General features: G+C 45.0%; 1 protein-coding gene across 3 annotated transcripts in view; it reads left to right on the top strand.

The window, feature by feature from the left end:
• Positions 1–22,103, top strand: part of LOC146178706 (multidrug resistance-associated protein 1-like) — a 142,833-nt gene that overhangs the window by 64,817 nt on the left and 55,913 nt on the right. For all 3 annotated transcript variants that reach the window (XM_084578467.1, XM_084578468.1, XM_084578466.1), the window contains 4 exons: positions 1,149–1,345; positions 2,365–2,541; positions 6,503–6,670; positions 15,313–15,491. In XM_084578467.1, the coding sequence (XP_084434593.1) occupies positions 1,149–1,345; positions 2,365–2,541; positions 6,503–6,670; positions 15,313–15,491 (721 nt within the window). The remainder of the gene's footprint in view (positions 1–1,148; positions 1,346–2,364; positions 2,542–6,502; positions 6,671–15,312; positions 15,492–22,103) is intronic.

Below are 22,103 nucleotides of genomic sequence, written 5' to 3'. Positions count from 1 at the left end.
TTGTTCTGATAGCAACTCACCAAGGACATTTTCATTGGAGCATTCAACAATGACATAGATTCAAACCCATCCGCTGATGGGTTTAAGAGGAAAATATGAATATGACTTAAGTTCGGTCTTTGCGAAATATGGACGTACTCTCTGGAGTGATTTAACCTATAGGATCTCTGACGAACAGAAAAAAGTATAGGTATCACGCGGAAAAACAGATTTGTGGTTGTAGAGCATATTAAAGAATTTCAGCCTAAAGACCTACCGGCGTACTTAAAGGATTTCATGTTGAGTTGATTTAGCATTATAGTGACCGACGATGTTACATGCTAATCAGCAAAAATAAGTCTGGTGGCAAAAAGACGTTAGATGCGCTCTACTTAAAAACTTTCCTTATTATTGTACGGACCCTACACTATCGAGTCATACTCGAGAATTGGTCTGACTAGAGAGTGATACGCTTTCAACTTGACATAAAGAGTTGCGCCTTTTAATTTTCTGCTAAGAAACAAAGAAAAAGCTTATTAAACGCCTTCGTGCTAATTCCAGTACGGGTGCCCCATCTCAGCTTGTTTCTAATAGTTATCTCTAGATGTTTAGGAGCTGAAACAGAACTAACTGGTCTCTCATGTGATAGTTGTAACCAAGTGGCTTTTTGTTTCTTTTTCCTGGTAGATTCAGTCCTTGCAAAATTATTCTTCACACCGTTCTCCTAACACCAGTCCGGAAGGTAACAAATGTTTTCATTGAACAAAGTTTGTTTCGAAACACTGTCTACAACACTGTACAGGGCGCAATCGTCGTCAAACAACTTCAGTCTCACACATTTATCGACGGTTTCGGCAGTGGTGTTGATTAGAATTGATAAACTGCTTAGCGCAGATCTATAAGGCACTCCAGATATACGCATTTATTATTTATAGGTGTGTCCTAAAAGTCGAGCTTCACACATCAGCGTCGTCCTATCTTTGCTGTGTAACCGTCTCTTCCGTCCATTTTATTCTTCCAAATATATATAGTGTTCATGTAACACATGCAAGAGAAAACAAGCGGTGACGTTTAGGGGACAGTACTTGGTATTTGAGTCGTATGCTTTGGTACTGTTTAAAATGTCTTGTGAAAGCTGTCCCACCTCATAGAAAGGCGTATTCCTGCAGGTGAAGTGCTCCTGCAGGACTGCACCTTCGCAAGAAAAGCCAACGAAGAGTGCCCGCCGGCCCTGAAGGGCATCAACCTGAGTGTTTCTCCAGGCTCCCTAGTTGCCATCGTGGGGTTTGTAGGGAGCGGCAAGTCAACCCTTCTTTCCGCCATCTTAGGAGACTTGCACTGCGTCGAAGGCACCATGCGCATCAGTGTGAGTGAAGCCAGGTGGCTGAGGTCAACAGTGTTTTCCTGGAGTATACAGTCGTATCAAAGGCCGCAAACATCATTAAGGTGGGAGAATTAGATTGGAAAGCTGCCAGGTACAAGCTACCTCGATGCTGGCAGAAGACTAAGTTGAATAAAAAATGTGGGATGGTTCTTTTTCTTGCACTGGCGTAGTTAGGCCGATTACCACGATCATAGGCGATGATGATATAGTGCTCGCTCAAGGCTGGTCTACGAGCGTGCAAATTATGCTTTTATAAAATAGATTGAACTTGAGCACAGATCAGGCGGTCTCACGAAGCTTCATTATTGATAAAAATGACGATTGCTTTCCAAGGTCGCATGACAGCGCCGTGCGCCTATTGATCATCAGAGTGCGTGACGCTATCAGAACACGTGATACGGCTGATTAGGCAGGCGCTCAGGGTATTCGGCGGTAACAAGGTCTATTGAAAAGTTTGCGCGTGGGGACAAGGACAAGTGAGGAAAAGAAGGACGAGCGCTGACTCACAACTATAGTTTATTCAAGACACTCCTCACTTCTCCTAGTCTCCACGCGCAAACTTTTAAGTATGCATGTCAACCAACTCGCCCAACTTTCCGCTCTCGTAAGCTAACAAGCTCGACTGACCGCCGGGTGTGAAGTCGTGATGTTGCGTAATATGACGGAGTTTGCGGGTTAGGTAGAAGCTGGCTGGCGCGCTGCTCCCGCGACACGCTCGACAGCTATAGCTGTACGTTGGGCCTACAACGTCGTATAAGTGTTAAAAAGCTTCTTAGCCAGCGTTAGCTAGCGACAACGACCACGTAGGGTCTGACTGAGAGAATCCTGAGAAGCAACTTTGCCTTGACGCTATCGCACTCCGGTTTTACGACTTCTGTAACTTTTTCAGTAATTTTAAGTGTATTAAGAGTTTTCTTCGATGTGCTCACACCGCTCACACCGTTAACCCGTAGGATTGCAAAGCATATCCAAGGCTAATTTAACTTTGCTGCAATGCCCAGGGCAGCATCGGCTATGTGCCGCAAGCGGCCACTGTATTCAATGCCACACTGCGGGACAACATCCTGTTCGGGAAGCCGTACGATGCGAAGTTGTACAGGCACGTGCTGGAGGCATGCGAGCTTATTATGGACATCAACACGTTTCCAGGTGGCAACCTCACCGAGATAGGAGAGAAGGTTTGTTGGCATTTTCTATCGTTTACTTCGCCACTGCACAATGTGGTAGGGGTGCACTTTAAGAGACAGTTACATATATCCTGTAGTTTTGCTAAGCCTTTCTGCATATTATTATTATTGTGACCTCCCTTGTATATCTGTTTGGGGTGATGAGCTCATTTCAGTAGGCCCACGTGGTCTGTTAAAACTTGTAGTCAAAGGTAAACTTCCTCAAAAATTTCATCCGAGAGAAGTTGGGCATCAGGCGACATGAATGTCAGGTGCGCACTCGGTCGCATGAAAGGCTCAGAGCTTTCCAGCATATGAAGTGAAGGCCCAAAATGTGAAAACTGCTGCTGCTATGTAGAAGATATTGCCAATATTAAGTTACAACGCGAAAAGGCTAAAGACACGTTCCCTATAAACTGTGGCATCGAAGTTGGAAACAAAAAGTCACGACCATGCCTCTGATAGTTGGTAGATGGCAGATCACATGGCTGGACACTGATCGGTCGGCTGGCTGTGCGACATCAAGAGACTACACGGTACCAAGCTGGTAGTAATTGTCAACTTGTGGTGCTCTTGTACGAAGGAAGGATGGCATATATGAACGTGGGAGCACGGACCGTCGCATCAAGAGGTTGTTCGGTTTGGGTCGCGTGCGCCTGGGTAGCGTACCGCTGCCAGCAGTTATTACGTGCGGCGCGCGGCCCCTCGGTAGCGTTGGCCTGGCGGCTCCGTGGACCGGCGGACGGCATGAACGGTCCCAGCAAAGACGAGGCGTCTTCTAACGAAACAACCTTTACTAAAACATCATGAAGGAGCGGGCAGAGAAGCTGACCCGGAGAGAATACAGACACTCTCACACAGCTGGTGTCTAGCGTCGTAACAACGGCGCGTCAAAGTAGTCTCTTCCTCAGCGGAGTCGGCCGCTGCTTTTTATAGGTTTTCCAGTTCACAGGGAACGGGAGAAAGCCCTGCATGATCAAACACGGCGATGACTCAATCGCAGGTGGTCCGAACGCATCTCCTCCACCTCCTGCAGACGGGCGAGGGCGGCGCACTCTCTCACGAGCTCCAGGCTTGGCCGGCGTTTGCACACACACGCACGCACACACATTTGGCGCGTGGCAGGATCACGCTGAGACATGTCCGCGGGAGGAAGCGTTGCGCGGCCGATGAACGGCGCCGAAATGGCCGATCCGCTCGCGGTTCTGCCTGTTGCTATGCGGTGGCCGCGTCAGCTGTCCCACTTGTCGGTGGAGAAACGTAACAAGGTATACACGCAACATTTAACCGCGGAAACAGGTTCGTGCGGCTTAGTAGAAGCGGGGCCTTATATCTGAGTCAGCCGCTTTTTCTGGTACTAAGGTAGTTTCCGCCTTATGCTAAAAAGTGGGCCTGAGATAACGGAGGCACAAATTAAACGCCAGTGATTGAGTGGCAACTTCATGTGCGCATGACGAGGGGCGGCAAGTAAAGCAACAGACAAAAGCCGTTACGCTGTTTGTTGATCATTTCAAAAGGGGAGCGTATGTGTACCCCAAGCATTTCTCGCTCTGTATCATGGTTCAAAGATGCAAATCCATGCAAGAAATGTCATAGCTGAAACTAATAAACATTTTACAAAGGATGGAATCTCTGAACCGAGTGAAGAAATCTATAACGTGGCCAAGAGTATAGCATGGATTCGTGGGCGCTACATTATCATTGTCGGCCACAGGCTAGCCGCAGGTAAAAACTACCTCGCTGGATCTATGAATACCGACTTCAAATATAAAGTTGGTTGGTTGGTTCGTGGGGTTTAAAGTCCCAAAGCAACTCAGGCTATGAGAGACGCCGTAGTGGAGGACTCCGGAAATTTCGACCACCTGGGGTTCTTTAACGTGCACTGACATCGCACAGCAGCTCAAAGACGTATGTCTCTTTTAAAAGCAGTTGCATAAAATGTTTGCATGAAGTTGCCGTTTGCGGAGCTTAATTTATTAGCTGAAAACACAGTGAGATAAAGGCAAATGCTAGCACGTGACTTCGACCCTGCGAAAAAAAGGTATTCTACTTGAGATATACTCATCGGATGCTACAGCGTCAGATTGATATCTTTGTTGAGTATCGGGTGTTCCTAGCGCCGATAATAAACGACGTAAACGGTACCTTAATGCAGAAGCATGTGGCGGCATTTTTCGAGGCAATTTAAGCCTAGGAAGTCCACGCTTCATTCCTGACGTAATGTTCAAAAAGCTTACTAAAGAGCACTTCTCGCTAACTACGTTGCTCTAAATAAAAATATACTGGTGGCCAATACATGCCAATCTAAACCGAGCCAGTCACCTTTGGCACTCGGCCTTTTTTTAAATCTTCGTTGATCAACGTTATTTTCGTTTTTAACATGGAACCTCTCCGATGTATCCACAATGTCCATACCGGATATTGTTCGAAGATATAAACGAATAAATTTTAAAACTCTAAAACAAAAGCTGCATGTTAACACGTACTCAAGGACACCTGGTTCACCTTACCGAAGAGAGTGCGCTATATGGAAAAGCGCCGCCTGAAGCACGCCTCATCCGAACATAAGCGCACATGCATTCTTTCATCCGCTCACTTCCTGGAAACTCACCTCTGTGATGGTGCAGTCGTTATGGAACTCGATTGCTGTGCCTAAGGATGTTCGATCGAATCAAGATCGCGGTGGGCGGCTTTTCGATGGAGGCGAAAAGCAAGGGACCCATCCACTGTGTGATGTGAGTGCACCTTGAAGAAGTTGTGGACAACGCATAGTGCTATAGACCGGAAAATAATAGGTGGAACGATAAGATATAGGGAGCGTGCAGAGTGGATCAGAGAAATATCTACAGTTAATGGCGTTTTAGAGGAAGTCAAGAAGAAGACGTGGATATGGGCAGGACATGTAATGCGAAGAGAGGATGACTGACAGGCGACAAATTGGATTCCAACGTAAAGTAAGTATGGCAGGGTGTTTCACAGAATTATTTCTTATGATTACATTACAAAGCCTGAAGTGGTTAAATGATCACCCCTGGCATAGGGCCCTCAAAATCAGACAGAAAACGGAGCGCCATTTTTTCACGTGGTGGGCAGGTGAAGATGCCGATAACAACAGATGCTATCCCACGAAAGGCCTTCTGTCGGTCAGCTCGCAAAGAATGCAGAACTAGCGTGCCCACTGTCGGTTTCGTTTACAACGCCAACAAAGCGTACTGGCTCTGCCTAGTCTCATAGGTTAGTCAGGTAAGTTTAATAAACCAAATGCCGTTTACGGCGCTGGCATTAAAGGCGAATTTAAGTGCACCGCTTCCGACGTTGTTTGCATACAGTAATATGCATGGCGTTACAGCTTCCAGGAAAATATACGAACAGGTATGACGGCTAACTGGATGATATGGTGCGACGTATCCCCTACCTCGCACCAGTGCACAATCTCGCTAGAAGCAGGGCTGCTTTTCATACTCTGCTGCCTTTTTTTGAATTGCTTGCCATTACGCGTCACATATGCGCCGAAGTTGCCGCCACTGCAAAGGCTCAATCGCTTCGTTTTGAAAGTCATTGTAGGACAAAAAAGTGCAAACCTGAACAAGAGCACCGGTAAGTATATTAAACACACGTAGCAGAGTGAAAATTATTAATTGACCTCGCAGTTTGAAAGCAATGCGCGAATTCCAGTTTTGTTTGGTTTGCGGGGTTTAACGTCTCAAAGTGACTCAGGCCATGAGAGATAGCGCAATGGAGTGCTCAGGAAATTTCAACAATCTGGGGTCTTTTAACTTGCGCTGATATCGCAGAGGACACAGGTGCCTTGCTTTTCATCTCCATCAAAAAGCGGCCGCCGTGGCCGTGATTCGGTCCCGCATCGTCGAGAATAGCAGTCTAGCACCCTAACTACAGCACCACCGTGGCGGGACAGAAGTTGAGTTGAGCACGGCACGAATTTGACAAGCGCTGAGCTTTCGCCTCAACGCAGGGCTATAACCTGAGCGGCGGCCAGAAGCAGCGGGTGTCGCTGGCGCGGGCGGCGTACCACCAATGCAGCATCTATGTCCTCGACGACCCATTGAGTGCACTCGACCCACACGTCGGCTCCAAGGTATTCAAGCAGCTTTTCGGAAAGAACGGCCTGCTCAGGGATAAGGTAGGTAGTCGCGCTAACTTCTTCCACCTAGTGGCAAACGAAAGAAGAACGTCTTTCAGGTGGAAGTCAGACACGAGACTTCAGATTAGAATGAAATAATGTTCGCAATTTGCGCTAACTTCCTCATGCAGCTATCAACTGCTTGATTTATTGAAGTAACACATATATGTACAAAATGTTCAGACAACCAAGTGCGCATGTTCGCAGATAAGGACAAGAATTCACATCAACCAGTTTCGTCAAGAAATGAGATTTTGCGAGGATACGCATTCTTGTGAGTGAGGTAAGCCGCTTTTAATTCTCTTGTTAATTTTTCTCTGTGCTTGTACAACACTGTTGTTTCTTAACAGGTGGGTGCAAGGAGGGTGCGAAGGGGGCTGTTGTCTACACTCTTTTTGGTGTAGTTCTAGGTTCGATGACGGGCCTTTGTCTAAGGAATTCTCATGTTCTCCTAGCCTTATTTTGAGACACCTGCCTGATTGACCAATGTAATTCTGGCCGCATGTAATAGGTACCTAGTGCACCGCTCATTCACGCAAGAAAAGCTACACTATCCTTTTCATGGCATCCACTATGACCTGCACGTCGTTTCTTGTCAATTACAAGCACAAAGAAAAATTAACAAGATAATTAATTCGTTCACAAGAATTCTGACACGTGTGTAAGCACCCCATAGATCATCATTCACCCCCGCAAAAACTCATATCTTGACGAAACTGGTTGAAGTGAACTGTTTTTCTATCTGCGAACATGCGCACTTGGTTGTCTGAACATTTTGTACATATGCGTGTTCCGTCATGGAGCTAAAGTAAATCAAAGAGGGCTCGATTTCTGAATTTCTGCAGATGAAATTACATTACAAGTTCACACTTTTTGCGGTATGTAAACATTTCTTACGTAGTACGATGCTTTCCTTCTCCAGCAATTAGGATATTTGGATGCATTCATTGAGAGTAATGATAAAATTAGCTCGAAATAAAAGAAAAGCACGAATAAGACGGGCGCATTTAAGCTCTAACTGGTAACAGGTCGATTGCGGAAGGGACGAGTCGAAGCGCGTAAAGCATCGAAATTACAGCGCGTGCTACCTATGGTGTTAAAAACGCGAAGTAACCTTTACCGGCCACATTGTAAGCAATGCCTCGTGAAGAAAATGCCTGCAGCGTCAGTGATTTTTCTGTCCGCCGGAGAGCGCGCGTCCGCCATGTGGCGGCGCTGTCAGATGACCCTCGAGTTGACAGTTGACAGCCGTGTGGTGCGGACGCGTGTTCCATCGCTCCTCCGATTGCACGTGGCTACCAGAAACGGACGGACTGGCGACGACGGGAGCTTCCGAAGCGTTAAATAGATTAGTTCTTTCTTTTATTAACTTTATTTCGTTTTCAACTAGTTTGGTTAGGTGCAGCCTAAAGAATAGATTTTAGCTCTTGGTCCTAGCATCCTGGTTTTTCGTGCCGGCAGCTAGGTTTTCTTGACATTCATTCTTTAAATATCTTGTTTAGATAAATACTTTTTTTCTAGGCTATTGGCATTAGCAGAATTGGTTTTTACCGCTTGTTTGCAAGTCGTTTCTTGTGTCTTCTTTTGGCAATTTGTATAATCTGAGAATTCGTAATAGATATAGTTCAGTCGACGAGCGCTTAAGATGTGCAATCAAAAGAAGGTAAAGCGTACTCAGTGTGAGGCGCAGGTTAATCTCAAGGAAACGCGTTTTGACTCTGTAGGTGAAGCGGAAGGCAGCGACTTTTTGTGTCGGTGTTGCGTACTGAGTGCGCGTCTAGACAGATTTGATCAAGAAAGGGGCAATTTAGTGTCTCGTGTGGATGATTTAGAAAATGAAGTACGTGTGTTAAGGGCGGAAAATCAGAAACTGCTTGGACAGCTTCCTCAAATTGAAAAAGAAGGGGCCGAATTTATCCTTGAAACCAACGAGGACGAACATTCCAATGCGGGCCACGTGGCTGGGGCCAGTACTGGCATGGAAGGCATAAGCAAAGTAGGTCAGGCGGATCCAAACCGTCAGAGTTATTTAGAAGCAGCTAAGAAGCCGGAAAAAAAGGAAGAAGTAAGGAAGAATGAAAATCCCAGAGATAAGGACACAGATAACCGAAAGCAGGAGCCAACAGTTGGGAGAGGGAGAGAGAAGGCCCAGGTGCTTATCGCCGGATATTCTAACATGAACAGGTGCAAGCGAGATATCTTGGAACGTGTAAAGGGTGATAAGAGAGTTTTGGTTGGAGCCTTCCCAGGGAGAACAATGAGGGCAGTGCTGAAAGAAAGTAAAAATTGGCTCTTGAAGAATTCCGCAGAGCGCAGTATGGTAATAGTAACCGTGGGGCTGAACGATGTCCTAAATGGTGACGCTGCAGGAGGGGTGGAAAGTTTAGCTAAGGGAGTTGAAGAGATCAGGGAGATAGCACAGCAAACGCAGATAGTTGTACGCACAGTACCAGAGGTGCTAAGATTGAACGGAAAGCTGGAAAAGGACGTAGTGACAGTGAATCAGGACATAAGAAAGTTAAGCCTGGAGAAGCGTTTCGAAGTGGTTGAGGTAAACAGGGAGGTACAAAAGCAGGTTTTGGTAGGGCTTTTCAGCGAGATGGCATTCATTTTAACAGAAGGGTGGGAGCAGAGATCGGCTGCTTCAAGGGAACACCGAATGGCAAAGAAAGCATAGGTATCTCAGGAGGAAATCGACCAAAAATGGGAATCATATCGACGAAAGAAACTTCAGGTGCAGGCCCTCGTCCAAAGTAAAATAAGGCAGTCTACTGATCGCTGGATGGCTGACATACACGATGCCTCTAGAGACGGAGCAAGAAAATTCTGGAACCATATAAGCTGGCTAGGGAAGAAGAATCAAAGAGAGTAGGATCGGATTCAAGATAACGAGGGAAATTGTTTAAATGGAGACAACGCAGTGAACTACATTACATCAGTTATAGCCGAGTCATTTAAGAGCGACGATAGGGTAATCTCCGCAAATCAGGAAGCAACACAAGGTAGCAGAATACAAAGCAGCTTAGAACTTACCAATCTAAACTAGAAAAAGGCAGAAAAAAATATTCCTAAAAACACATCTACAGGAATAGATGGAATTCCGATCAAGCTGATTAATGAACTCGATCCAAAAATTAAGGAAACGTTGCTAAAAGCTCTGGAAACAGTCATAACGAATAAGCAAATTCTAGACAGCTGGCGGCAGAGTAAAATGAATTTGATTTATAAAGGGAAAGGAGACAGGATGCACATTAAATCCTACAGGCCAATTACCATAACATCTGTTATGTACAGGTTAGCCATGCAGGCGGTGAAATTAAAGGTGCAAGCATGGGTAGAAAGTAACAAGATAGTCGGAGAACTTCAGAACGCGTCTTTAGAAATGATAGGCGCTTAGATGATAGCCTGTTCGTGCTTACCCAATGCATCGAAATATCTAGAGTGGAAAATAGACCTTCGTATTTGGCCTTCCTGGCCATAAACGATTACGATAACGTAAGTAGGAAACTCCTGTGGAACATATTAAAAGAAGGTATCGGTTATGAGATAATAGAGTTCCTACAGGAAATATACCGGGATAACAAAGTAGAAATTACGTGGGAAGGGACAAGAAGTACGGAGGATGTCAAAGTATGCAAAGGATTAAGGCAAGGCTGTCCTCTATCACCGGTGCTGTTTATGCTTTATATGATAAACCTGGAACGGAGGATACAAGACAGTAACCTAGGTTTTAACCTCTCATATAGATTAGGTGGAAAGGCGGTAGAGCAGCGCCTCCCCGGTTTGATGTATGCAGACGATATTGTGCTGCTAGCTGAGAGTTTGGAAGAATTGCAAACTCTAGTTAAGTATTGCGGAGACGAAGGGGACGCTCTAGGCTTCAGTTTCAGCGCAGTTAAGTAGGGTCTGATGATTTTCAACGGCTCAACTGATCAGGGTCTTAAAATACAAGGCCATGAAATGCCTAGAGCAGCAGAATATAAATATCAGGGGGTATGGGTAAACGAAGGATTGGCATAATTTGGAAAGCATGAGCAATCACTTAAGGCCAAAGGGCGAAGGAATGCCGGGATAATGAAGCATAAGGCATTGTGCGGATACAATAGGTATGAGGTTTTGAGGGGTATTTGGAAAGGAATTATGGTGCCCGGACTTACTTTCGAAAATGCGGTTTTGTGCCTAAAATCAGAGGTACAGTCGACATCAGAAACAAATCAGAGATCCGTTGGACGATTAGCACTAGGTGCCCACGGCAAAACTACAAATGAGGCGGTACAGGGAGATATGGGCTGGGCATCTTTCGAAGTACGGGAAGCTCAGAGCAAAATATTATATGAGGAACGCCTGAGGAAATTGGACAGTAACAGGTGGGCAGCTAAAGTATTTAAATACTTGTACTTAAAAAGCGTTGACTCACAATGGAGGAAAAGAACTAGGAAACTAACTAGTAAGTATGCTAGTCACAAGGACGGTGAAATAAAGAGCATTAAGCAACAGGTGAAAAACACAGAAGGTAAAAATTGGATAAATTCGATGGAAAAGAAACAGTGTGGAATTATACCGAAAGTGGAAAATGCAGATCAGGAAGGAAGATTTCTTGGATGACTCAAGAGGCAGTGCCCTACTTTTTGAAGCTAAATCAGCGTGCCTTAGAACACGCAGCTACAAAAAGAAATTTAACAATCGAGATGACGCATATGCTGTAGGTGGAAACTCCAGTGAAACAATTGACCATATTATACTCGAATGTAATGGTATCCATCCGGAAGTTGATGCAGGCGCAATCACTCTTCCTGAAGCTTTGGGGCTTAGAGATAACAGTGGCCGGGTGAATAAACCGGCGTTGGAAACTAGCAAAAAACGACTGGAAGATTGGTGGCTTAAAAGGAGAGAAGTGATATAATGTTAGTATTGTAGGAACAAAAAATTTAATAAATAGAATGATGGTTTAGTTAACCATTCTAAATCAATAATTAAGATATAAGGAGAAAAATGAGCATGATAGCTACTGCTACCACCCCGTTTCGAAGGGGACGCTCCTATATTCCATCCATCCATCCATCCATCCATCCTAGCAGACGACACTGTGGTGGCGCAGAATGCCCTTGTGACGGTCGTTGCAGCAAACAGTTAGCCGTATGGTGCGCTGTTGTTTGGTATTGTTTGTGTGTTACGCTTAGCATAATCGTTTAACTATTGGCGGACCGATGAAGTGCACTTGCTGGAACGAATACCGGGCGAATAATAAGCGTGGGTGTTGTGTTCCGTTTCGGATGTCCGGTGACCGAAGGAGCCCGCGGCGCTTCATTTCATGACGTTCCTGCCAGCTTAGACTTTCGGAAAAGGTGTCTGAAGATAATCCGAAGAAGAAACTGGCAGTTAAACACTACATCAAATGTTTGTGTAGTTTGGAGCTAGGGCACCTAGAGATTAAGAATTGTATTTTTAAAAGAAAGTACAGTCTTTGTCAAAAGTGTAGAGCTCAGGGGGTCTGCATCCGAGCTACTTCGTTCGGCTTGTAATGCATTTCCAGCATTCCGAATCTCTTGATGATAAGAGCATTTGGTGTCCTACTCTCTCCAATAGGAAGGTCTCTTCTAATGTTGAATCAGCGCCACTTCACCGCTCTGAAGCATACACGTTGGGCCCTACACTTTTGACGAAGGCTGTACGTCTGTATTTTAACGAAAGATCATGCTTCGATATTGAGCAGTGTTGAAAAAAACGCTGATTTTGAGGAAAATTATTTATTAACGGTATCATTTCGCCCATTATATAATACAAAGGTAACAACTAGCATATCCGGAGGTCTCCCCAAGGGCTGGCTCCCAGATGTTTGCTAGTAATGCTTTTATTGTGGTCAGCAGCGTTTCCCATAGGCTGTGTCTGGCACTCTTTACTTGATGCAAGCAAAGGAGCAACTTTAAAAAGCAATATTGCTACGCACCGGAAGATTCGGCCGTTCCCTTGAATATTTGCACAAGAATACTTTACATCTTTTCATTGCAATATCTATACCTCAGAGTTAAAGCAGATGTTAGAGAAATCTGGGATATCAGACATTTTCACCTTTTGATCCAGGAAGGAGGCATATCACAAATGGAATTGTCAAAGTCTAGGTATGAGCCAGTCCTCAGTTGCAACAGCAGATTGTGAAATTAATATCTTAGCCACCGACTCGCATTTTTCCCGAGAAAGGTTTGTTTTTTTCACTTTAACGGTGAATGTGACACCCTCTGCATTGTGATTAATTTCTCCCTTCGACCCGGCTTCCCACGAAACCTGTTCTTCTCAATAAAGCCCAGTTGGGAATTAAGGCTTGCGTGCGTCACTCGGTTCGCGCTATACTTCGTCAGTGACGTTCCCCTTCGTAATATTATTTAGGCGGAAAACGTTTACTAAAAACGGGCGTCCTGCAGAAGGCTAGTGGCCGCTACGGGTAGCTTGCGCACTGTCTTAATTCCCCCCTGCATTAAATCCCTGAAACCTGCTTCCTTGCCTTCGCGGCTACGCCGCCGCTACAATATCAACAAAGGCGGCTTGAATGAACAGAAAAAATGAAGTGTTCAATATGGAATACACTTTGCGCAGATTCGTTAGGACGCGTAAATTACAGCAATGCATAATCATTTTCTGTCGTGCAGTAATGCACCAAACAGTTTCAGAAAACGTGGTCCTTTTGTTCCGTTCACTTTATTTTGAGCCTTTCGCAAATTACAAAGAACGTGATTACGAATATGCTGTACAGCTCGTATAAGCTCCTCGCCAGGCAACCAGAATGATGTCGTCAAAATAATGATATTGTATTTACTTGAATTACTTCTCGTATTTTGTTATCAGACTATTTCGCTTAAAACCTACGTCTAAAGTCACACTACGTTTAACAAGCTTATGTTTTTGGCTCAAGCGAATGAAACGTTAGTAGCGCTGCGTCGGCTACAAAGACTCGGTGGCAAAGATACCAACGCATCAGGAACCGGAACCTGGCTAAGAGGTTAGCTACATGTGAAGTTAAAAATCAAATCAAGTTCGGTTACAGTCCCGAGAGAATTTTATGTATGTTCATTCTTTCCTTTACATATTTTTTTCAAACTAAATTGCATTTATAGATTGTTTTCTGACTTATTATTTGTTTATTTGCTTACTATCCGATGCGCGCAAGCAGCGCGTACGTCTGGTCTCTGCATTATTTTGTAAGAAGGCATTATAAAAATGATTCGTTATGTTCTGCAACGAAACACGTGGCGCATCATATTTTAAATAACAGCTGTGGCTATGGCTTGTTTCTATTTTTGAGCGCACATTGCTCCCTTTATCTATGTCATCCGCGCCCTTTATATTTATAGGGCAATGGGCCTCTTTGCTCTGTCAAACGTCTCCGTGACCAAGCTAAGGTTCCAGACCGTGGCACACCATTCCAGTGTATAGCCATGAAATATATAAATTAGACTGAATAGAGCCTAGCCAGGACGCTAAACGTGGTACCGAGTGTCTGACCTTCCGAGGGCCTCAAAACATCGGGATCAGACTGAGCACGGTTTACAGCGGTGGTAGCCAAAACCAAGCGCATCCCCCTGCATTCCAACAGGTGGTACAAACTTCAACTTTAAACACCTAATAGCATTCGCAACATTGAAGCGAGCACACGTGAGCACGAATCAAGGGTACCTAATCAAGAATCGCAATAAGACGCTCTAATTTGTCGGTATTGGCCGCCTCCCGGTCTATATGCAAAAATGTCTTAAACAAGGAAGAACGTACTTCAATCTAGCTTCTTGGGTCAACTTATGTCCTAATTGTTTTCAAAGGCTGGCGAGGCCGTTCGCAGAGCAGATATCAATGGAAACTCCAGCCGCGCAAGTCCATATTTGTGAGGCCAGCGATGGAAGAACCATTCGAAGTCGATATTCTAAACTAGAGTGGACGTGCTATAAATATCCTTAGGACGCTGTAAGTTCTATGAAAATTACGAGACACTTTGGCGACTAAAGTGTTGAGAGATGGAAGCCAATGTTTGGCGTGCTCCTAGTAATTGCGAATGATTGCTTACTGTTTGCGAGTGCTGGATTGCGATGAAATTAGTCGACAACTGTTCAGAATGTGTTAATGCTTAACTGAAACACATGTGTTGGTGAGGCGCTGCAGGCTATAACTCTTTGGTGACTTCTGTGGTGTCCTTTGCTTCGATGTTGTTTCACTGCTTGTCTATGAAGCTCTAGAAACAACCACACATGTCTTACTATACAGATCTACTGCACAATTTTCGTGCTAACTAATTTAATTAGTGTTAATCAAACTTCAATTAGTGCTAGCTTATTCTTGGTAATTAGTACCAAATTAGTGCTAAACGATTCGTGTTCATTAGTACCCAATCAGTGCTAATTAATAGTAATTCTTAACAGACGTTGTGGTTAGTCTACTAACTAATAACTCATCATCATCATAATAATGATGAGTTATGGAGTTAGAAAATGTTTATGGCCATTTTTAGGTCTCTGCAACAGGGGTGACACACTCTGAGAACATACGACAGTATGAGCCATTAAATGGTTTCGCCTTAATATTATGGCAGCATGTAAAATTTGTGAGGCTTTCTAAATTGCTGCCATAAAAGGAAGAAATCAAAAACGTCTTGCGCACAGACGCGGCTCCTGGTCACAAATCAAGGGTACCTGCTCAGGGATGCGGACCAGCTCTACCTAATGTGCGGCAAGACCGGCGTCTCGTACAGCCGTTCGTCTGAACTTCTCAAGGACGGTAGGGCCCCGTCTACGCTTCGACTGGGGCTGTCAGAGATCACAGCCCTTGAGAACGAGAAAACGTGAGTGAGGCACTGCCAATCACAGGCCGCCATATGGTGCTGCTACCGAGTGAAAAAAAAAAAAAAAAACTCTGAAAAGAACGGTCATATTGTTAGAGATTCATTTAGAAGACTTCGCATCCACGCAAAGAACGAAGTAGTGGTATTCAGTGAAAACTTAAGGGGAGCAGCGCTAAAACATATCTTTTTTCACAAACTTCAGCATGTCTCTTCGTGCAATGAAAATATTTTTTCCCATTGATTTCGCAGACCACCACTCAAGTGCACCTTGTAAAGGCAAACGTGTCACCCTATTCTGCTGTGTAAACACATGTGTGTTGTTTCATACTAATAAGGACGAAATTAAGAATAAAACAAGAGCTAGTTGATTAACGTTTTGAATGAAACTGCTTTACTGGATTCTAAGCACGTGGAATAGAGAAAAAGCGGTGAAAAAAAACAAGCTAGTTCGAACCTGACCTGTTGGTTCCATCGGTTTGCTACATTTTTTGTACACTTCTGATATTGTGATAACAAAGGGAATTCAGCACTTGCTCAACGCATCACCGTCTTTTTTTCTTCTCTCCGCGTACTATAAACCACTTTGCTAAAGCCAGCATCCAAAATCCGCCTTTATTATTCAACACTACTAAATTTTCAATAGCAAGTCAGCTCTGTTTTGCTCCCCTATGTGTTCCGCCTGTTGAGCTGCAATCGTTTAATGGGACACCAGGTGGCCTTGACAGGCAATATTTTGCCTTTACTCCTGTGCACGAGCAGCCTCGAGATTACATATAATCTTTATAAATAATATTATATACATACATGTTATAAATCACTTTGCTAAAGCTAGCACCAATGCCCGCCTAGCCCATCTAGCCCAGTAACAAGTTCTACTTCAGTATCCCGCCTTTATTATTCAATCCTACTAAATTTTCATTTGCAATCAAGCTCTTTGTTGTGTTGTTGTATGTGTTCAGTCAGTTCAGCTGTAATCGTTTAGTGGGGCGCCAGGTATTCTTGGCGGACAGCATTCTTGTCTTTATTCCTGGGTACTTGCAGCCTCAAGATTAGATATCATCTTTGATGTCCAATTTTTTTTTTTTTTTTTTCACGCAAAGGCGGCAGTAGTCCCATCCACAGAGACATTGATATTATTCCAAATGAAACAATTTATTCTAATGATTTGAGACTATGAATAACTGTTCGACTGGGCGGTACAACTCGAAAACAAACGTTTTCGGCGCTCGTTAATGAACAGAATCCGTTGAGCTCTCGGCCGCGCAGAATTTAAAGCTGAAAAGGGAGGATCAGGATAATTCGTCAAGGCTCGTGCGATGTCCCGAAGATCTGCGTGAGATCGCACTTTTGAGATAAATCCGGTCGTACATCAGGTTACAAAAAAGCGTCGTAAGTCAAGACGCGCTGCTTTGAGCTTCAAAAAGCAAACAGCACCAGCCTTAGCGGAATAAATTCCTTTCAGGCAATCATCCACTTAATGCTCTGAAGCAAAAAGGACCTAGCAAGAAATAAGTGTGGAGAATATAGAAGTTTCTGTGTACTCTCCTATGACAAACCTACTCCACTTTGGGGGATTTTCCCAAATATTCGACCAACACATTTCCCATTTCGAGACATTGAGCAATTCGCTCTCGTCCTACCATCTGTTCTGCTAACCGTCCTGGTTAGCTCTGTAGGTAGAGCGACTGCCCCGGAAAGGCGGTGGTCACGGATTCGATACTACGAAGTTTCTGAGAAAGCTGTATCTCTATCCTCTGCAGCCGTATCACTACGCTTGGGTGGATGTCAATAAGTACTTGCTTCCTTATTACAAATCTACTCCACCTTGAGGGTCTCGCCCGACATATTCGAATAAAATGTCGCTAATCTTCGAGAAATAGAAGTAACCTTTGTATCTGTATGTTTTGCAAATGTTACAAGTGCAAATATTACATTCGCATAAACCTTGCAGATATAGGCATACATAGTGTGCAAACGTGCAGGTTTATAGAAAATACAGTGGCAAGAGTGTATACACTCTAAACACCAAGACCCCTATAATGAAGTTGAAAGGGAGTAGCTTGTCCTCAAGCGCACTCCCTAATAAAGTCAAGGGCATGCTGTCCAAGCCCTGGGGCATAGACATATGGAAGTCAATACTCACTTAAGAATATGCTAATTTTTAACAATGACGAGGATGTAATATCCCTTATGGCAAGCTTGCGTACAAAAAAAAAATTACGAAGATTTTCAATTAGGTTTCTCTATCCTCTACTTGCAAACTTCAAAACTTCTGGCAGTTGTTGAAAGGTTGCTTTTATCGCTATTTACTTAAAAATATTATTTATGAAGGGAATATGCTTCTGTGCCAAAAATAGCGTTCCGCACAGTTAGGTGTCAAAATCTATCAAAGGGTTTTTTAGAGAATACCGTGCCCCTACAAGGGACTTCGCTAGAGCACATTCTACACTTTTTTTACTCCTTTGTATCCTTATTTGTTTTTATAGTGCGAGGACAGCTTTGAGAGGGAAGGCAAATGTTCTGGGACAGCTAGTTCTGATCAAAAAGAGATGGAAAGACAAATTGTAAAACTCCACATTAAGAAAGATCTGTAAACTATAAAGAGCAAATGTTACATCCCATCAAAATAATATGCGGGAAGTATATGTACGAAAGCTTTTATAATGTATAAACACGAAGATGAAAGAATAAATAATAACTTGAAGAATAGTACCCCGGACACCTAGCGTCGAATTGTGTCAGTGCAACGAAGAAGTCTACCCATTTTTGGGGAAAACACAGAGCGCTGAAAACAAGACACATGATATACTGAGAAACATTGTACTGCAAGTAATTGTGACTCATTAAACGGAAGAAAAAATGCGCGAAAGGAATAAAAAAGCGACTAACGTGAAAAGGCATGCTTGATGAGGGAATTGGTAATTCGGAGCGGCCCCCATGCATGAGCGACATTCGCTACAATCATATTCGCCGAAGTACAGAACCGTGTGCAGTGTATGCAACAAGAAGCTCAAAGGCAGCGCATGGCATTGTCAGTCATCGTTTTTACACAGCGAAAATCTCTATTGAGGCAAGAGCCTTACTAGGCTGTGTTGTGTCAGCACACTGCGTCCTCCAAGCATCATCAAACCTTCTAACAGAATGTGACGTCATCCCTTGGTGATATCATATTGAACAATTTTTCATTAACTGTAGTGACGGATAGTGGTAAAAATTTGTGATAAGATTATTAGTGATAACCTAATTACTGATAGAGAATTACTGATACGTGGTTAGTGACAATACATTCACTCTACGATAATTAGTGCTAGTGATAAGCAATTAGTGATAGGTGTTTGTAGTAATAACCTACCGGCAGCGCTACTGCTGTCGCATTCTGCCAATGCAGTTTCTTCACTATTGTAAGTTTTTTAGGGAGCTCACCAACGCTGAAAGTTCGGTCCCGTTAGAAGATCACTCGCGCTGCCGCTAGGTGCGTCTTTCCCACTGTGCACCAAATTTTAAAAGAAATATCGGTTTGATGTCACAAGCCACGGCCTTCATGCGGGTGTGCGCGGCTTCCCCTAGCACGCCGCTGCTCCACGCTGCCAGCGTTAAGGGCCAACCACATGGAGCTAACTTTCTCTGCGAACTTCATGCGGTGCGGCGGAACGCCGACGCACCGTCGTCTTGCCGAACCACATGCACCGAAAAACTGGCGGCGTCAGCAGCGATCGGCGCCCGAGTGAGAAAACTCACGACCTGGGTCCGATTCAACAACTCACTGTTCACACTAAATGACATTTCAAGAGCAACATATAAATTAGCTAGCGTCTCAAATTGCGCCCGACAGCGCTTGTATACTGCCTCCTATAGTGTACGTCCGACGACGTAGCAACAGCGTACTGCCGGCGCTGTTGAAGCAGGGTTTCAGCCAGTGTTGAGCGGAACGTCGAAAAAGCTCCCGCTTCACCTGTATCATCAGAGTAGGCAAACTCGCAACGCTTACAGCACCTTATGGCGGGACCTTACCAAAGCAGTGCCGCCCGCTGCACGACAGTGCTCTGCCGTGCGCTGCTCCCTAGTCGTCGCGAGGCCTATTTTGTTTCGCATCGATGGTACAGTACATGAAAATGCGCTAAGAAATTCCTTCGTGCTATAGTAAATGGTCTACTCATAAAACTGTCTAACCCTCAATCTCATTCCCTAACAATAAAAGCAAAATATGATTAACTTCGGCTCCACTTTTTAGCGGAGGCGGCGTGCAAGCGGACCGGAGCAATCGTGCCGCGACGGCGGCAGTTGGTTGTGAGCAGAACTTTGCTTGCATCGCGGCTGTCACTTCTATATCAGCCACTCGGTACGGCTCAGCGATCCTCAGGAAGGATTCAGTATTGACATTTCGCTTATTACTTACGGGAACAACAAACGTTAGGGCACTTTTCTAAAGTTTTGCGTAGCGTCGGCGCTCACGACTCGGAGCTGCAGCCGCCATCTCACGGTGGTCGCGCCCAGGAGCGGCCGAAGGTATATCACGGCCGGTCTCGTGGGAGAGCGAAGCGCTCTCTCCCTCGAGACCGGCCGTTGGTATATATACAATGGTAGCGGAGGCTTCATAGACGCCCATTGGTCCAAAAAATGGCGGCTCATGGGCACCGCCATATTGGGGGGCAACTACGTATGAGTGACGTTGAATGACGTCACGCATACGTATGTTTTTAGCGCGAATTTTAAAGTGGTCTTTTTATAGAACCCGCATTTTCAAGCCGGTATCTCATGAAGGTTGCCTTTCAGTGCGCACCAACCTTTGCCAGTCAAATGTGCTCGAGTTCCTGCTAGTTATGGCCTTGTTAATGTGCAATTCGGCACCCAATGAAAGTGACTGGCAAAGAAGGCAGCATAGAAAGGCAGCAACACTTTCAGACGCTGGCTTACCTTGGCTGGCCAAGCATGCAATCATGGATGATTCGTAGTGGAAACCTTGGTGGAAATGCTGGTGCTAGTACTTTTGAGTACAAAGTATGGTTTGGTTTGGTTTGTGGGGTTTAACGTCCCAAAGCAACTCAGGCTATGAGAGACGCCGTAGTGGAGGACTCCGGAAATTTCGACCACCTGGGGTTCTTTAATCGCACAGTACACGGGCGCCTTGCTTTTCGCCTCCATCGAAAAGCGACCGCCGAGGCCGGGATTCGATCCCGCGTTTTTGGGAACAGTAGTCGAGCGCCGTAACCACTGCGCCACCCCGGCGGGGTGAGTACAAGGTATGGTGCACAAAGCACAGGCTCAAGTGCACAGTTTGCAATACAGTGTACGGCAAGTATGGTTTTAATATTCATGGTTTATTACAGCAACCAAACAAATACAGTGATAAAGCGCACCAACAAAAAATATGCGTCACAGGCAGCTCAAGCAGTAGTTTCTTTAAGCTGGCTATTCATCTCAATGGTCACAGTGCGGATAGAAAAAAGCCCTGCAGTTCCACGAATGTTGCCAGGTAGGAAATTGAAAAGCATAGAAGACAGTGCTAAGACAGATTCAATTGAGGCAAACATGACATGACATAAGTAGGCGCATCAACACGGGTCGCAGCCTTTGTGACGATAGATACGCAGGCGGTTCGAAGTGCTTGGAACAAACCCGCAAGTCTCGCAGCTGCCATGGTGTCTTCTCCAGGCTGACGTTGTGGCAGAACTGCACCCACGCTCGGCACCTGGACGTGATGCAACGTGCACGTTATTCACAATTGCGCCGTATGGAATACTGCATACTCCAAACGCCAATGCGTCATTATTCCCGTCAATGCTAACTGCAGTACAATATACTTCCATTATATATGAACTATGGTAGTAAATGCTCGCCCCAAGCTCTCAGCGCCCAAGTGTGCGGTTACGTACGTTCGTCCTCATGCCATGCGGGTAGCTATACTTTTCGATGGTTAATATTGACGAGAATGAAGTGCGTTTCAAGTTACCCTAACGCGGTGATGCATATGCAGAATAGCAATAACAAGACAGGCAGTAACTCCTGCTGAGTGAATTCAGTTAAAGCACCCTCAAGGCCGCGCATATACACGTGGCTGAATTTCGATACTACCAGTTGCGAGGGTCAAATTGGCTTCGCGGTGTTGGAAAACTAAACAGTGTTGTGCTCCGACTTGTCAGGCAGCACAATTGGTTTTAAATTGGCCTTCCGGTCAGTGGCATGCGCGTCGTTGCTCCTGAGAGCCCGGTATCAAGTTAACGCTGGTGATAGCCGGCTGCATGAAACTCACCATAAATCAGACAAATGGTGGGCCTCTTTCGCACAGCGCAGCACTTAAAGTGTGTGCCCTGTAGTGTAGTACATAAATATCCTCGAAAAAATGGAGCCACGTGCGCACGAACTGGTTACAGAAACAGAAGCGAACAGCCCAACGAAAGCATTCGGAGCATACCTAGAGCATACTCCTTGTAGCAGACGACGCTGACAAGAGCTCGCCAGTGAAAGTCCAGTGGGAAGCGGTGTAGCTTGACACCGACGGTACTGTCCATGCTGTCGCAATGTGCCACGGAGCATCGTTTCTTCACACGCCGCAAGCTCATCTTGAAATAAAGCGCTTCAAAAGAACAGCGCGAAGCGTGCAGAGACGTAAAA

This window comes from Amblyomma maculatum, chromosome 9 (assembly GCF_055883805.1).
Source record: "Amblyomma maculatum isolate TAMU_Amacu chromosome 9, ASM5588380v1, whole genome shotgun sequence".
Lineage (NCBI taxonomy): Eukaryota > Metazoa > Arthropoda > Arachnida > Ixodida > Ixodidae > Amblyomma > Amblyomma maculatum.
The sequence above is the reverse complement of the archived record's forward strand: the minus strand, read 5'-3'. Positions and strand labels throughout refer to the sequence as shown.